The 17736-nt window shown below is 53.9% G+C and overlaps 1 protein-coding gene across 1 annotated transcript in view; it reads left to right on the top strand.

Annotated features, from left to right (window-relative positions):
- SIM2 (SIM bHLH transcription factor 2) overlaps positions 1–15654 on the top strand; it is a 48067-nt gene extending 32413 nt beyond the window's left edge. The window contains exons 8-11 of the mRNA XM_061167968.1: positions 10381–10528; positions 11919–12087; positions 12629–13037; positions 15209–15654. Coding sequence (XP_061023951.1) covers positions 10381–10528; positions 11919–12087; positions 12629–13037; positions 15209–15654 — 1172 coding nt within the window. The remainder of the gene's footprint in view (positions 1–10380; positions 10529–11918; positions 12088–12628; positions 13038–15208) is intronic.
- Positions 15655–17736: the final 2082 nt, after the last annotated feature.

Here is a 17736-nt window from a genome sequence, read left to right as displayed (position 1 = left end):
TTGAATTACATGGAGGGAGAGTTGTTCCCCAAAGAGTGGAAGCAGCTTGGGAAATCTGACCTGGAAATGCAGAGAAAGGAAGCTAACAGAATTAAAAGTCTTTGTTTTAAATATCATGTTTAAATATCTCTCACACTGCCTAGCTAGCCAAAGGGAGCAGGGGATTTTTCAGGCAGAATAAATTCAACTCGGGCTTTGGAAACTGGCCATGGTGGTGGCCAGTGGGAAGCTCCCGGGTTCCCCGATGTGGACTGAATGCTTTTCACCTATCGAACCTGAGGGCGGGTGGGCCGGGAAGTGGAGAGGCCTGTCGGTGGGACTGGTCCCCTGGCCTGTTGGGCACTCAGGTCTTCAGTGGTTCTGACCACTCGATGGGTCTCCAGCATGTCCACCAGGAGCCCCTGGTCTTCCCCAGCTCATGTGACTTCCCAGACCTGCAAGGGGGTGTGTTTGCGAGGTCTCCTGCGATTCACGTGATGAATTAACTTTCCTTCATTTGGAATGGGGATTTCCAGACCTTGAGGTTATCAAAGAGACCCTGAGGGGGAAGGTGCACCCAGGCTTCTAAGAGACACGCAGGAAAGGTGGAGGGTTTATCAGAGAGAGCACGGCTTTCTTTGCCAAATGAGCTGTAGGATTGGTCAGTCGAAGAAGATGGAGAACAGCGGTATTGCCAGTGATTGCTGTGTGACTCTGACCTTCACTGTGGCCAATAAACCGCTGCAGAGGCAGGAGGCCCAGAGTGGAGGGCAGCCTGCTCTGGGGAGGATGGCTGTGGCCTCAGATCCAACCCAGCTCCCCTCCGCCAGCTTCCCCACGCCCCACATCAGTGTTTCAGCAAAGTGACAGCCCAGGCTCCTGCCCACACATCGGGCGGAGGTGGGTCTCAGCCTTGGGACCTGCCCCCTCCAGACGCCCCCTCAGAGCAGCCAAGACACCACCCTGAAGGTCACTGACCCTCAGAGCTGGAGCTTCTGATGAGGAAAGCGATGATGGTCCTCAACCAGGGCAGGTGCTTGGAGGCGGGTCTTCGCGGCATGGAGCTCGGGCGATGCTGAACCTGTGGTCCCCGAGGCCTCGCTCTCGGAGGTTTGGCGTCACCTTAACTTCCTTAAACTCCAGAAGCTGAGTCAGGTCCAAGGGCAGCAGATTATCTGGTCGCTGAAGCAGGGTAGTGAGTGGGAAGGACCGTGGAAGGGAAGGAGACCCTGAGGGAGGGAGCACGTCAGCCAGCGCAGCAGACGGGCCCTCCATCCCCTGGGGACCCTGGGAGCCGGGCAGGACCCCTGTCCCCGGTGGGTGCTGAGGGGGTGAGGGTACTTACACCCCTCTGGGCATTGGCCGAGGCTGCCCTTGGGGTGTCGCGTCCCCCTGCTTATCCATCCTCTGTCAGCACAGTGGGGCCCCTCGGGAGGAAGGGGGGCCTCTGGGAGTTTCTGGTGCATCGGCCCACGTGACAATCCACTCTCCACAGCGTCTGCTCAGCTTCCCCACAAGCTGCCCTCGCTTCCTGCCTGGGCCGGTCTCCTCTCTCCGTGGGGGCCTTTTGCCCTCACCACCCCAGGTCCCTGTCAGGCAGGGAAGTGTTCTCCACACGCGAGTTCCCGAGGCGAGTCTGAGGCACGCCGCCCCTGGGCCAGGCTGTGTCTGGACGGCTTGCCCTCCTCTCAGCTCCCGCGTGGACCGCAAGAGTCAGCTCGGCCGCCTTGACAGAATGCAGCAGACTGGGGTGGGAGCCGCACAAGTGTGTTTTCCGGCTGACCTAGAGGCCGGAAGTCAAGGTCGGGGGTCACGGGGCTGTATTCTCTCCTCTCTCCTTGGCGTGTGGATGCCCAGCAGTCTTCTCACGTGCTCACCATCCTGCATCTGGGCCTTCTCTTCTCCTGTCTTTCTTTCTGAGGACCTGTTCACACGAGGTCAGGGTCACCCACATGACTTCATGTTATCCGATCACCTCTTTAAAGGCCCAGTCTCTAGACGCAGTCATGTTGTGTGATGCTGGGGTTGGGACGTCGACATGTGAACTTGTTGGCGGGGGAAACAGTTCAGCCCATGAAAAGGGCTTCTTTTCAGTGTCTGTATCCTCGCCCGGGGGGTGAGCACAGTCCCGTTCCTGCTGGACACCCTGGCTTGGGGAGGACGGGTGAGGAGACGGAGAAGGTGGGACGCATCCCTTCACCACGTGACTTTTCGGTCCTGTCTCTGGCTGCCCTGGTGGCTCAGGGGCCCGGCCGAGCCTCCCACCATGCAGGGTCCCCACGAGTCTCCATGATGGCCCCCGGGGACGGGGCTTCGGGTCCTTCAGTCCACCCACACCAGAGCTGCCCTGGGGGCTGCCTGAGACCTGGGCACCCACTCAGCCTTGGCTGCTTCTTGTCAAGCCACCGCAGCTGAACGTGGCCACGGTGGCCTTCTCGCTGGGCCCCTCAGGCCTCCAAGGCCCCCGGGGGAGCCGCCTCCTTGTGAGACGCACGGACCTTCTGTCTTGGCAGTTCATGAGGTAACTCAGCTCGAGAAGAAAACTAACAGCTGTGGACACCCAGAACCAAAGGGAGGTCACCCTCCGGTTCTCCCAGGCCAAGCTGTCTTCTCCATACCACAATCTGGAACCCAGGAGCCAGGCGCAGGGCTCTGCTAGAGGCCTGATCGGACATCACAAAGGGAGGCTCTGGAGGACCATGGTCAGCCATACGGTTTTCACACATTCTTCAAAATATTATCTTAACCGGGAGCAGGAGTCCACAGAGTCTGAAAAAGCACAGCCCCTAAAGACAGAATCAACGCCTTCCAGAAACGCAGCCTTGCAAGGAGTAGCAGGGCTGGCCAGCATGGTCCTGGGGAGCTGAGGCTTCCAGAGGCCACGAGACAGGGGGCAGGGTTGGCCCCGGCACCTCACGGCACCTCGGCCTGTGGCCAGCGTGGTCCTGGGGAGCTGAGGTTTCCAGAGGCCACGAGACAGGGGGCAGGGGTGGCCCCGGCACCTCACGGCACCTCGGCCTGTGGCCAGCGTGGTCCTGGGGAGCTGAGGCTTCCAGAGGCCACGAGACAAGGGGGCAGGGGTGGCCCCGGCACCTCACGGCACCTCGGCCTGTGGCCAGCGTGGTCCTGGGGAGCTGAGGTTTCCAGAGGCCACGAGACAGGGGGCAGGGGTGGCCCCGGCACCTCACGGCACCTCGGCCTGTGGCCAGCATGGTCCTGGGCATGCCTAGCTGAGCTTTCCAAGGGGGACTGTGCCAGGGCTCCCCCCAGAACATTCTGTAAGGGGGCCCTCTAGGGCAGGGGTCCCCAACTTGTGAGATCTAATGCCTGATGGTCTGAGGTGGAGCTGATGTAATAATAATAGAAATGAAGTGCACAATAAATGTAATATACTTGAATCATCACAAAATCATCCCCCCCACTCCACCTCAGTTTGTGGAAAAACTGTCTTCCACAAAACCGGTCCCAGATGCCCAAAGGTTGGGGACCGCTGTTCCAGGGGCTTCTCTGGAAAATGTCTTTGGCCCTCCTGACTCATTCCCCTCACTGCCTCCTGGTGGCTGAGGGGTGGTCCTGCAGCTCCGTCACAGGGCCTTGGGGACAGGCTCCCCGGCTGGAGCCTGCCTTCTTGCTCCCTTCGTGAAGCGTTTGGGGACTCTTTCTTGTATGTGGGTGGGGGGCCTGACCTGCAGGTCCTGGGGGTGGGCAAGGGGCAGCCTGGTGCACAGGTGGGGTGGGGACCAATACTGATAAACCCGAAAGTGTGTGTCGGGACACTGAGCAGATTTCTTGTGGACACAGTGTTTTGGAAGAACCTAATGTCTGCGTGGCTGTTCATCCAAAGTAATGGAGAATCTCATCTAGTTCTCCAGGGTGGCCCCTGTCCAGAGTGGGCCAGGCCCCAATGCCAAAGAGAACACAGGCTGTGTCCAACTATCAAAACACTTCAGTGTTCCAGAAAGGCTTCGAAGCCTGAACACGTGGAACATATATCAAGCAACAACTGTCATAACAAAATTATAAAGCCTTTGACTGTGTGGATCACAACAAACTGTGGAAAATTCTTCAAGAGATGGGAATACCAGACCACCTGACCTGCCTCCTGAGAAATCTGTATGCAGGTCAAGAAGCAACAGTTAAAACTGGACATGGAACAACAAACTGGTTCCAAATCCAGAAAGGAGTACGTCAAGGCTGTATATTGTCACCCTGCTTATTTAACACATATGCAGAGTACATCATGAGAAATGCTGGGCAGGATGAAGCACAAGCTGGAATCAAGATTGCCAGGAGAAATATCATAACCTCAGGTACGCAGATGACAACACCCTTATGGCAGTAAGCAAAGAATTAAAGAGTTTTTTGATGAAAGTGAAAGAGGAGAGTGAAAAAGTTGGCTTAAAACTCAATATTCAGAAAACAAAGATCATGGCATCTGGTCCCATCACTTCATGGCAAATAGATGGGGAAACAGTGGTAACAGTGACAGACTTTATTTCTTGGGGCTCCAAAATCACTGCAGATGGTGACTGCAGCCATGAAATTAAAAGACTCTTGCTCCTTGGAAGAAAAGCTATGACCAGCCTAGACAGCTTATTAAAAAAGCAGAGACATTACTTTACCAGCAAAGGGCCATCTAGTCAAAGCTATATTTTTTCCAGTAGTCATGTAGGGATGTGCAAGTTGGACTATAAAGAAAGCTGAGCCCCAAAGAATTGATGCTTTTGAACTGTGGTGTTGGAGAAGACTCTTGAGAGTCCCTTGGACTGCAAGGAGATCCAACCAGTCCATCATAAAGAAAATCAGTCCTGAATATTCATTGGAAGGACTGATGCTGAAGCTGAAACTCCAATCCTTTGGCCACCTGATGCAAAGAACTGACTCCTTGGAAAAGACCCTGATGCTGGGAAAGATTGAAGGAAGGAGGAGAAGGGGGCGACAGAGGATGAGATGGTTGGATGGCATCACTGACTCGATGGACATGAGTTTGAGTGAGCTCCGGAAGTTGGTGATGGACAGGGAGGCCTGGCGTCCTGCAGTCCATGGGGTCGCAAAGGGTCAGACACGACTGAGCAACTGAACTGAGATAGGGCAACTGGTGTAGACCCATAGAGAACACACTCTAAATGACACATAATAGTCATAGACTCAAATGCTTATGGGGCCAGTCATGTAACATGAATGTATGGACGGGCTCAGGGCAAGAGAGTGGTGGAGCTTATGGTCAGCTGGAGAACACATGACCCATCCAAGGGCATTCTGGTGGTAACGGCAACTCTATGCCACCAACATAGCATGTCTGTGAACACATGTCCATGGAATGTCCGCTGGTCTTCAGATAGAAGATACACTTGAGGGCTTCCCTGGTGGCTCAGTGGTAAAGAATCCCATCTGCCAGTGCAGGAGACACAGGTTCGATCCCTGATCTGGGAAGATCCCTTAATTGCTGTGGAGCAATTAAGCCTGTGTGCCACACCTTCTGAGCCTGTCCCCTGGAGCTTGGAAGCCGTAACTACTGAAGCTCTCGAGCCCTAGAGCCCATGCTCTGCAACAAGAGAAGCCACTGCAGTGAGAGGCCTGCATGCCATTACCGGAGAGTAGCCCCCATTTGCCACAACTAGAGAAAAGCCCATACTGCCACAAAGATTCAGCACAGCCAAAAAATACATAAATAAAAATGGTTTTTTTAAAAAAGATACACTTTAAAGGAGTTTTCCTATTTTCAGTGAGGACTTTTGATTGACGTTCCAGGGAGATTGGCTTCTGCTGCTGGCTTCTCTGGCCTCTGGACTGAAACGGACGATGGAGCTTAACTCACACACAGATCCCTTCCAGATGCTGCCCTCCAAGCAGAGTCTGGAGGTTGAAGCAGCTCTGCTTTGCTGACAAAGGTGTGGGGAGCCCATGCCTTAAGTGGGAGCTATGAGCCAGGAAACAGGAAGTAATCTAGAAAGTACAGTGCTCCGTGCTCCCTGGGAGCAGTTTCAGGCGTTTACAGGTATGACCCGATGGGTCTGCGGAACCTGTCCTCTGTGCTATGTCACCATGCAGACGTTGCACGGTGCGGCCTTCTGGAAGTTCTTCCTCCCCACCCCCTGGGCTTTCCAGATCTTCTTACCAACCAGACTGCCTCCAGCAGCAGGTGTAGAGCAGTGGGGTGCTGGGGGGGCATGCAGGCACACCGAGACCCACTCCCCTAAGGACCGCATGGCTTGTCTTCAGTCTCGCCAGCTGAGCTCTCCCTGGGGCCCACTGGCAGCCAGAGACAGAGACGAGAGTCCAGAGGAACACGGGGACCACATTTACATCTTTCCCACGGGGGTGGTTTAGTCTTCTGTGGCAGCCGTCAGAAGTGAAAGTGGTAGTCACTCAGTAGTGTCTGACTCTTTGAGAACCCATGGACTGGGGCCCGCCAGGCTCCTGTCCATGGAATTTCCCAGACAAGAATACTGGGGTGGATTGCCATTCTTTCTCCAAGGGATCTCCCCACGCAGGGATCAAAGCTGAGTCTACCACACTGCGGCCGTAACCAAATACCAAAACTGGGTGGCAATGAAATAACAGAAATGTCTTGTCTCACAGTCCTGGAGGCCAGAAGTCCCACATCAAGGCGTCGGCAGGGCCCGGTTTCCTCTGGAGCTTCTGGGGTCAGAGCCTTCCCACCTCCTGCAGGTCTTGGTGGCTGCTGGCACCCCTGGCCTGTGGCCTCCTACTCCGGTCTCTGCTTCGTCTCCCTGTGTGTCTGTGTCTTCTCCTTTCTGTCTCCTACAGGGACACGTTATTAAATTTACTGCCCTCTCTAATCCAGAAGGCTAACATCCTTAAGATCCTTAATTACATCTACAAAGACCCTTTTCCCAGGTGTGGTCACATTCACAGGTTCTTGAATTTAGAATGTAGAACATGTCTTTTGAGGGGATGCTCTTCAACCTGTGACAGGCATTGAAATGAAGTGAAAGTCCCACTCAGTCGTGTCTGACTCTTCACAACCCTATGGACTGTAGTCCACCAGGCTCCTCTGTCCATGGCATTCTCCAGGCCAGAATACGGGAGTGGGTAGCTGTTCCCTTCTCCAGCGAATCTTCCCAACCCAGGAATTGAACTGGGTTCAATTGAACTGAGTCTCCTGCGTTGCAGGCAGATTCTTTACCAGCTGAGCTACCAGGGAAGCCAACAGGTGTCATTGGCATCCTTTTAGCTCTTAAAATTCAAAACAGAAATGGAACTTATGCTTGTGGCCAAAGTTTACTTTCCTTCCAGAGGCCAGCTCATTGACCTGGCTCTGCCTCCAGGAAAAAATCTGGAAGCAGGAGGAATTCTGGAGGAACCAGGAAGGCTATCTATCTTTCTGGACAGTGCATTTGTGGAACCAAAAGTTCTATTCCTACGTGGCCTCGGAAAACCATGACCATTGGCTCTCACCTGGGCATGGGTCCCCTGATGTGGGAGACGCTGCAGCCCAGACAGAGGGGCAGCTGAAGGCTTAGGGGACATCTCCCCCCAACCCCCACGAACCACCACAGTTAGCTGGGCTTTGCGTCCTAGCACTCACCTGGGATCCTGTCAGACAGCTGATTCAGTTCAACAGATTGGATGAGGAGCTCCAACAAACCAAATAATATTGTGACTAAGTATCTAGGATTTCAACTTATATCAATGTATTATCAGCATGAGTCACAGAGCAGGAAAAAAATTTTTTTTTAACATATACCTATGTTTGTTTGGTCTCTGTACCTAAGTTTAATCTTGGCAGAATCAGGAAGGGTCAGAGCTAATAAAATAGCTGCAAGTTCTGCCATCTGAATCCTCATCTAAAACAGTTAGGATAAATACTCCAACATTCATTGTATCTAGCTTAAGGTGATTATGAGGAGATTTTAGGAATAGTGTAAGGAATAAGGGGAACCCTAAAGTATAAGATAAGAAAAAGGAAAAGTATACTGTCATAGTCCCAGGGGCTTTACAGATACTGCAAGGAATAGATTTCAAAGCCAAAGAGATTAATGAGCGTTTCATTTCCAGAAAGAAGGACATCTCAGGAAATCCACAGGGCCTCGGCTTCACCCTGTGGCCTCTCTTTGGGGGCCATGAGCAAATTGTAAACTGAGTTTCCCCTGTACGTTGGCTCACACCCATCCCCATAAGTAGCTTTGCAGAACCTTCGAAGGGCCGCTGCCCCATCCTGCCTCAGCAGGCCTGGAGAAATGAGAGTCAGAGCACCTGGCTTGGGCCCCAGCATGCCCTCAAGCTGTGTTAGCCCTGGTTTCCTGGTGGTGTCCACCTGCCATGGGTATAGGGGGATAAATGAGGCAGTGCATGCGAAAATGAACTGGAACTAGAAACCTTGTATTTTGTTGTTCAAATAGCAGCCATTGGGACTTCCCTGGAGGTCCAGTGGTTAAGACTCCACACTTCCCCTGCAGGGGGCATAGGTTCGATCCCTGGTTCGGGAACTAAGATTCCCTGCGCACAGCCCCAAAATAAAAGCATAAAAAAGCGATCCTCAGAAAGAAGCGCTGGAAAGGCTCTCTTCTTACCTACTACCTTGGGCTACACTCTTTAGCGTGGGATCTTGTTCCTGCGCAGTGAGCCCGCTGAGGTGCAGACATTAAGCCCAGGAAGGAAAGAGCTGGTCTCTGTGCTGTTCCAGAGCTCGGCCTCAGCTTCTGGGCCAGACAGTGGTTACTCGTTTGTCCCTGGCTTCATCCCTAAGGAGTGGGGATACTCATAGACCTTGTATTTTCACGTCCCACCCCCACACAGACTGTTTGCCTACGTGAAAAATAAATTTTCCTTCTGTTTTTAAAACTTAACACCCCTTGCTTGTTGGAAATTTAGAGAATCAGGAAGAGAAAATGAAAACTACCTGTAATTGTGTCAGTCTGATAAGTGCGAGCTGGTATGTATGGAGCCCTTCACGCACGTCTGCCGTGGTCCTAAATCTTCACATAGGTGCTCTAACCCTCACAGCACCCGATGGGGTGGGAACTGTGACTGTCCTCCTGTTAATAACCGGGGCAACTCAGGGGGTTAGTAACTTGTCCGGGATCATACAGTTAGCTGTGTGTGTGTGTACGTGCACACACTTTTTCATAATTAGGATTATACTCGATGCAGTTGAGTCTTGTCTTTTCTTCATTTAACATTAGATCAGACATACTCTCCATCATATGATAAATTCTTATGCATCATCATTTGGCTGCATCATTGGGTCTCTGTTGCAGTGCACAGGCTTAGTTGCCCCAGGGCATGTGGGGTCTTAGTTCCCCGACCAGGGATCGAACCCATAATCTGCTGCGTTGGAAGGCAAATTGTTAACCACTGAACCACCAGGGAAGTTCCCTCAATCATCATTTTAATGGCTGCTTGGCACTCCACAATTTATTTATCCTCCTCCCTATTATCAGAGAGTTACCTCTCCCTCACTTTTCTCCTGAATTCTAAGCAGGACTACAAGGAATCTCTGGGCCCTTGAGTCTTTGCCACAAGGACCTCACCGATTCCCCTCCCCCCAAAACCCCCGCAGCCCACCTCCCTCCGCCCCCGAAGGCCCTGAGGGGAACCAGTGTGGTATAGGAGTCCCTGGAGGCTTGAGAAGTGGTTCTCCAGCAGTCCAGAGTCTGCAGTCTTGCAGAGAAGATGGGTCCACAGGCCCAGTTTTCAGCAACTTTCAGCCATGTAGAGGTCACTCCTACCTGAGCAACATGGGAAATTCATGGGCCGAGGGAGAACTAGGGTTACTAGGATCAATGTGCATGCTTGCTCAGTCGTGCCCCACTCTTTGCAACCCCGTGGACTGTAGCCCGACAGGCTCCTGTCTACGGGATTTCCCAGGCGGGAATACTGGAAAGAAGTATAAATGGCAGTAAGTAACAGACTGAGGACACGCTGTGCACACACACACACATTCTGGGGAACAGCAAAGATCAGGAACCATTCAACAATTAATTGAATGCAGTTAATTTACTACTGTGTTTAAGTAACTACATCGCTCCCCATTCCTTATACCTCTTAAGAGTTCCAGGATTTTAGCATAATTATGGCATCTTGGAAACTAAAAAGCAAAACCAGCTTTATCCCTCTGCCAGGTGCGTGTTGTTTGGGGACTAATGCTTCTCCCAGTGAAAGCAGTTAAATTAGAGTTCTTCACATGGGAGGGGAGAGACTGCCCCATGGGCCCCATAAAATTGGAAGCAAAAACCCTGCGTGTGTGTATGTGCACGCACACACACATGCATCTTCCTTCAGAGAAAGCTCACACCCTTTGTCAAGTTCTCAAAGGTGTCCTCGGCCCCAGAAAGGTCCAGAACCAGGGCTGTAGGTCATTCCGCGGGGGGCAGCCTCTGCACAGGCGGGTCCGGCTAACCGTCCCTCGGGATTCCTGTCCCCTTGTGCTTGCAGTGCTGGTGAAGGGCCAGGTCACCACCAAGTACTACCGGCTGCTGTCCAAGCTGGGCGGCTGGGTGTGGGTGCAGAGCTACGCCACCGTCGTGCACAACAGCCGCTCGTCCCGGCCGCACTGCATCGTGAGTGTCAATTATGTCCTCACGTAAGTCAGACATATTTGTTTCTCTCCTTGCTCTCTCCTCCCCCCGCCCCCCGCCACCCCATCCCGCATCAGATCGGTCCCTTAAGCACCATGTCTCGCTCCTTGTCTCTTTCTGGAACTGTTCATTTGTCTCCTGTTCTGTTTCATTGGACAGTCTGGTTGTCTGGGAGGTTCTGAACGATTTCTGTGTCAGCATCGAGGGCAGCGGTGGGAACGTGGTCCTGCCCCGGGCACAGCGGCCCGGGTGAGGGGCTGTGGGCGGCAGAGGGAGAGCAGGCGATGCCCCCCTATTCTTGAACACGACAGAAAGGGGGTGCACGTCCCAGACTGAGAACACAAACATATACTCTGTGGGCCCACTGACACTCAGGCCATCCTGCTCGCACCTCCCATTTTTTTCCATGTCTGCCTATACAGCCGGTTGTAAATTATAATGAATATTTACTGCCTTTAAGGCCTCAGAAGTTCAGTTCAGTGGCAGTTAAGACCGTTAGAAGCCACAGGACACAAGTCTACCTGGAATCAAATACGACTCTCTGCCCACCATGTTGTTATGTGCTGTATGTTGTACCCAGCTCTGACCTTGAACTCCACACCTTGCAGTTCCCCCAGACACACCCTGCACGGGCCCCGTCTCTCGTGCCTTCTGTCTAACACAGTGAGGTTTGCGGCTCTCTGTTCTTTCGCAGAATGATTGTCAGGTTGCCTGGGGTTTGGGCGGGGGAGTGTTGGGAGGTGAGTGTTTGCTTTTTTTGTTTGTTTTTTCAAGGTAGAGTGATTTTAGCAGAACTGTAGGGGAGAAAGCATTTTGGTCCTGCGGTGATTCTTCCTGAGCCAATTTGCATGGGCTGGGGCCGGTACGTGGGGCAGCTCCCCTCCCACGAGTGTGCCGGTGCCCGGCTGGCTCTTCAGGGCAGGAATGTGCCCCGAGCAGGGAAGTGGACAAGGCTGGAAGCCAGGCTCCGTGACCCTCAAGGGACCCCACTTACCCTCCCTGGTGCTAAACAGGGAAGCAGCCAGGCCACAGACACTCACCTGATCATGAGCGGTTCCTGCCTCTTCCTTGTTGCCCTGACATCCTGCCTCGTGGCACATGGTGTCCCCAGGAAACGTGTCTGGGGGCCCTGTTAGGTGGGAGAGCACTACCCCACGCTCCCTGACTTCCTGCCACAGAACACCGGGCTCCCTCAGCATCTCCCGGGGTCTCCAAGCCCGAAGCTGCAGGTGGCTTTTACAACGGGGTAGGGGGGCCACTCCTCAAAGCCTAGCGCATCCGCTTAGTGCAGTAACATGGAGGAGCTTCTCAGATGAACTCAGCCCAGGAACGGGCCTGGGAGGGCATCCCTCCTCGCGGCCCTTGGACATGACCTGTCCCGCTCTGGCTCCTCAGGGACATCGAGTACAAGGAACTGCAGTTGTCTCTGGACCAGGTGTCCACGTCCAAGTCCCAGGACTCCTGGAGGACCGCCTTGCCTACCTCACAAGAAACTAGGAAGTTAGCTAAGCCCAAAAACACGAAGATGAAGACGAAGCTGAGAGCAAACCCTTACCCCGCACAGGTAACACCCGCCGGGGCTCGGGGCACCTGAAGGAAGGGCGAGCTTCCAGCCGCATTCAGGGGTCTCCCTGCCGGGTCGTTTCTCCAGGGAGGCAAAGTCCCTCTGGCCATCCTGCCCCCAGGGTAGAGACTCGGCCTGGGGGAGACAGGCCCAGCCGACCGCCAGGTGGGTGAGTCAGGTCTCAGAGACAGAGGACTCACTCCGGGAAGCTGATCAGAGCTCATGTAGTCAGGGCTCAGGACTCTGGGGCCCCATGTTTCCAGAGCGTTTTTGTCTGGAATGGAAACACTTCCGTCTCTTTTTTTAAAGTCTTTTGCAAGCTCTCTGAAGGTGCATGTGGCTTGTGTTGTCACTTGGGGGTGAGGCGATCTCTTTCCACGCAGGGGGAGGGTCCCCGGAGGGCTGTCAGCTGGCCACCTGTCCCTGGCGGGACCGCGCTGGTGGCCCCGGGACACGGGCAGGCACCGCGGGGTGAGTAGGCAGCTTGCCGCCATCGTCCCCGCCCGCGGCGGGCCCTTCATCCATCTTCTGTGCTCCGCAGCAGTACAGCTCGTTCCAAATGGACAAACTGGAGTGCGGCCAGCTCGGAAGCTGGAGGGCCAGCCCCCCTGCCCACGGCCCGGCTCCCCCAGAACAGCAGCTCCATTCAGAAGGCGGCGACCTTCTGTACGCCCCGTCCTACGGCCTGCCCTTCTCCTACCACTACGGACCCTTCCCTCTGGACTCTCACGTCTTCAGCGGCAAGAAGCCCGTGCTGCCGGCCAAGTTCGGACAGCCCCAGGGACCCCCGTGTGAGGTGGCACGCTTTCTGCTGAGCGCCCTGCCAGCCGGCAGCGAGTGCCAGTGGCATTATGCCAGCCCCCTAGTGCCGGGCAGCCCGTCTCCGGCTAAGAGCCTTTCCGAGCCGCCGGTGAACCCTGCTCGGCACAGCCTGATGCCAAGCTACGAAGGTGGGTCCTGTTTACACGAGGGGCACGGGCAGGACGGTGGACGGCGGTGGCGGTGGGTGGCAGATGGAGAAAGGATGCCCAGGCTCTGGGCAAACACGCCACTCCTTCTGCCTCTGAGCGGGAGTGACCATGCCTTCCTGCCCTCACTGCAAGCACTTCCCGAGGCTGCGACTGCGCCCGTGTGCCTTGTGGGCACCAGGGACGGTGGAGACGGGCTGTTGGGCCCCCCTCCATAAAAGTCCTGGACCCCCTCTGCTCTGTAAAAGGGAGGCAACGTGATTTTCCTATATGGCTTCCCAGGTGGTACTAGTGGTAAAAAAAAAATCTGCCTGCCAAGGCAGGAGACACAAGAGATGCAGGTTCAATCCCTGGGTCGGGAAGATTCCCCTGGAGAAGGAAATGGCAACCCACTCCAGTATTCTCGCCCGGGAAATCCCGTGGACAGAGGAGCCTAGCGGGGTATGGTCCGTGGGGCCGCAGAGAGTCGGACATGACTAAGCAGCACAGCACATGGGTCCCGAGAACCCCCAGCTGTATTTATTTCATGATTACTTTCTACTCCACCCCAAAATGAGCACGAGACACTGCTGGTTTTCTTCTCATGCCAGTTTTCGAAACGCGGGAAGCAGTGGTGGAAAATCACGGGCTCGGGGACAGAAATGCCGATGCCCACCCTAAGGCAAATAGCACAGGTCTTCCAGGACTGTTTCTTCATCTGTAAGATGGGAGCACAAGCCACATGGATCATACCTACCACAGGGCTTGGCAGGCAGACATGATTGGCCGTCCAGCGAGCAGCCAGACAGATGTCCTCTGTGGAGGGTTCACCAGCTGCCCCCAGGCCCAGACAGACCCCTGCTTCCTCCCCAGGACAACCCCAGGCAGAGGGTAGGAGGAGGGGATTGAGGGCTGCCCCCCAGACCTAACCACTGTTGAGACTGTAGACCAGGTTTGTGCAGGAGTCCTGTGGGACCGCTGAAGGCTGGGTGGACGTTACAAGCCCCCGACGAGTGACCTGCCTGGCGTCCCCTCCTCTCCTTCGCTCTTTGGAGGCAGGTCGGGCCCTGCGGCTCTTCTGGCTGCTGAGCAAACTTCCTGCTGTGTGCTGCACCCCAGTCTTAACAAGCCTTTGAGATACACAAGAAGAGGGCTAGATCCAGGAGAAATCTGACATTCTCGGAGATTACTGGGACATGTTTTTCAGAAGTAGCCAGTTCAAAAAACAACATGTCAGCAACCAGGGCGGTTCAGGCCTGAGATGTGCATTCCCAGTACCCATCAGTGCCCTGGGTCCCCCAAAGGACCACAGCAGGGATTTCCTTGGCACAGCCGGGGGAAGGAAAAAGCAAAGGGATTGTCCTAACAGCTGGAACTGTTACCCACTGGAGACGGGACTTGAAAGAATTACATTTTGTGTGTGGGGGGCGTTGACCAATGAGATAACACAGTATTTGATTTTTTTTTTAAATTGCTATTTTGGAAGTGAAAGAGGTTAATAACCACTTCATTTGTCAGACACTTGGTAAAAACTGGACCAAAGGTGCTAATTGGGGCAATTTGTAATTGATTTCTTAGTCTTTTTGATATTAAAGGAAGACAAAGGATGTTTGAAGGTTTAAAAGAGGGGAGGGGAGCTAACTGATTCCAGACATCTAATTAGTGATGCTGGTTATGACATTAATTAGGGCAGTACTAAAGGAGCAGGGTGATTACCACTCCACCCTCCCCACTGAGGGAAAAGCAAAAAAAACCAGATCGTGGCAGCCTGGGGCCAGGTAGGAGTAGGGCTGGGAGAGGGAAGCCTGTAGGCCAACGCTGTCCAGCATGGTGGCCACCAGCCCAGGGTGGCCAGTGGTGAGAGGTGGTCCGAGCGTCTGCCCCGCATTTGGAAGGGAGAGGCGAAGACCGCCTTATCTGCTTTTTATACTGTTCACACACTGAACTAATCTTCCGGCTCTGTGGCATTAAATCAAGGCTCTTAGTAACATTACGGCCACCTGTTTCTCTTCACTGCTTCCTGCGGCTCCTAGAACAGGCCACTTGCATCTTGCGATTGGACTTGGCGGGCGCGGGCGGGCGGGTGGCGGCCCCAGGCCCTCCGGGGGTGCGTCGCTTGGGGCGGGCCCCCCTTCCCACGGCGCGGGCGTCTAACGTGTCGCCTGTCCCCGCAGCGCCCGCCGCCGCACGCAGGTTCGGCGAAGACACCGCGCCGCCGCCGCCGCCGCCGAGCTTCCCGAGCTGCGGCCACTACCGCGAGGAGCCGGCGCCGGGCCCGTCCAAGGCCGCCCGGCAGGCCGCCCGGGACGGGGCGCGGCTGGCGCTGGGCCGCGCGCCCCCCGAGTGCTGCGCGCCGCCGGCCCCGGCGCCCCCGGGCGCGCCCGCGCAGCTGCCGCTGGTGCTGCTCAACTATCACCGCGTGCTGGCGCGGCGCGGGCCGCTGGGGGGCGCGGCGCCCGGCGCCCCCGGCCTGGCCTGCGGCCCCGGCGCCCCCGAGGCGGCGGGCGGCGCCCTGCGAGCCCGGGCCCCCGGCCCCACCGGCCCCGCCGCCGCCCCGCCGCCCGGCGCGCCGCGGCCGCACTACCTGGGCGCCTCGGTCATCATCACCAACGGCAGGTGACCCGCCCGGGCTGGCCGCCCGCGCGGAGAAGCCATAGGCCGGCCTCCTGGGCTCCCCGCCTCACCGAGTCCACGGTGCCGAGCTGTGTATGCACGGTTTAAATTAATTTATACAGAGACGACTATTTTACTAGAATTCCGCCGCCGACTTCTAGATTTTTTTTTTTTTTTTTAACCGTAGATGCCATAAACGCCCGTGTAGGGGACAGAAGCGGCGACGTCGGGGACACCCTGACCGCCCGACCTTTTGTTCTTCGAGAGCTGGATTTTCTGAAAAAGCGAGCGCCCAGGGGTGGCCCCAACGACTCCGTCCTTGGGGGGGACTTGGTTTCCTCGCCTTGAAATCAGGCCTGCGCGCCCCCGACGCTCAGTAACAGACCCGCTTTTTTGGAGGGGAGGGGGAGCAGTTGTAACTTTGAGGAGATCACCCCACCCGAAGATGGTCAGATAGATGGGCCAGCCCGGGAAGCCTCCTGTGTTCATTGCCCTTTTTAGGTTCTTAAGGCAGAATTGATGATTTAAGTTCCCTGAATGGACAACTCCACAGTCTTCAAGTCATTCATGAGTCTCATGAAACGTTGTTGTTTTCATTTAACCCTTGAATACAAACATCGACAAGCCGAGACCAAGGGGGTGAATGTGGGTGTGCTTCTCAAGTGCATTCACAAAGTTTTTATTTCCTCCTAACCTCGTGAACTCTTGAGAATAGCACCTTCAGAATATATTGAATAGGCATTAAATGCAAAAAATATATATATATATAGCCAGATATTTTATGAGAGTGACAGGTGGATGATTTCCGTGCCCAATGGATTGGCTACCCCTGTCCAGTATGATGACAAGCAAAGTCCCTCTGGCCCACACAGACCTGTAATTCCCTAGGCTCGTGTTTGCTACCAGTAGTGCTAATAAAGTTAGTTAAATTGCATGTGCAATATGGAAACTTGTCAATGGACTGCGCCTCGCGGAAGAAAACATGCTAAAGGGATGTAATGGAAATGATGTACACGTCTTCAGCATTTTCTGCATTTTCTACAGAGTAAGAAAACTCCATATGAACATGTCATGTGTAACAGGTAAACAGGAATCTTTTTATAAAGCACCAGCAGTGTTTTTAAAATAAACTCCTATTAATTTTTATTTTTATACTTTTGCTTCAAGATTTCACTTTTAAAAATTCTGTCATGGCTCCGAAGTGGATCAGTGCATTGAACCACACTTTTTCAATCTGCTCCTCACTATAAACACTCCCTCATTTTGCTGCTTTTTCAAAGATGGTTTACTTTTAGGAAACTGTGTCCACCTTTCAGAGTGGAAAGGTTGTTCCCCAATGTCTTCAACTCACTGTTCTTAGAATCAGAGTGCATCTACATGTACCGTTGTCAAAATGTGAAAGGACCTGCCGCCCAGCCAGTGTCACTCTGAGGACCTGTCTGCTTCCCTGGGATGGTTCAGTTGCCTTATGGTACAGTTTGCAAATTTAGGAACATGTGTTTTGCAGTGAAGAGGCGAGGTCAGAAGAATCCAGTGCGTACACCTCTACACTGCGCTTAGCCATACCTTATGAGCAGCTTGCTCTGAGTGTAGACACAAAATAAGCCTGGGGTACTGTTTTTATGCTGTCAAGACCCGTAATTAAACCCGTGATTCCTGGAAGGTGCAGGTTTGATGAGCAGGAGATTTCATTTGACATTTTTCAATAAAGTACCGTAAAATGCGTTTGTGTCTATCTTGTTATTAATCATTGGGGGCTATATAAATAAATACAACTGTGAGGACTTCTGGAGCAGTTTAAGAAAAAATGTTACTGTCAGAAAAGAAAAGCGTTATAGATTTATAAACCTTAACATAAATAGGCTTAATGATGAGGGTATGTGTACTTGAAAAATAAAATGTGTACTAGGAAAAACTTTCTTGCCTAAACAAACACTGCAGTTTTCATAATCTAGAACATGAAGGAAGATTCCCATGCAAGCTGGCTTCCAGGTGGACAACAACTCTGCCAAGTTAGCAGGGCAGTTACTACAGCAACCTGACATTGTTACCTCCATCTTTTAGTCTGCACATTTAAGCTTGGGGATGT

This window comes from Dama dama, chromosome 19, assembly GCF_033118175.1.
Source record: "Dama dama isolate Ldn47 chromosome 19, ASM3311817v1, whole genome shotgun sequence".
NCBI lineage: Eukaryota > Metazoa > Chordata > Mammalia > Artiodactyla > Cervidae > Dama > Dama dama.
Note: the sequence above shows the minus strand (reverse complement) of the source record. Positions and strands in the feature narration are given on the sequence as shown.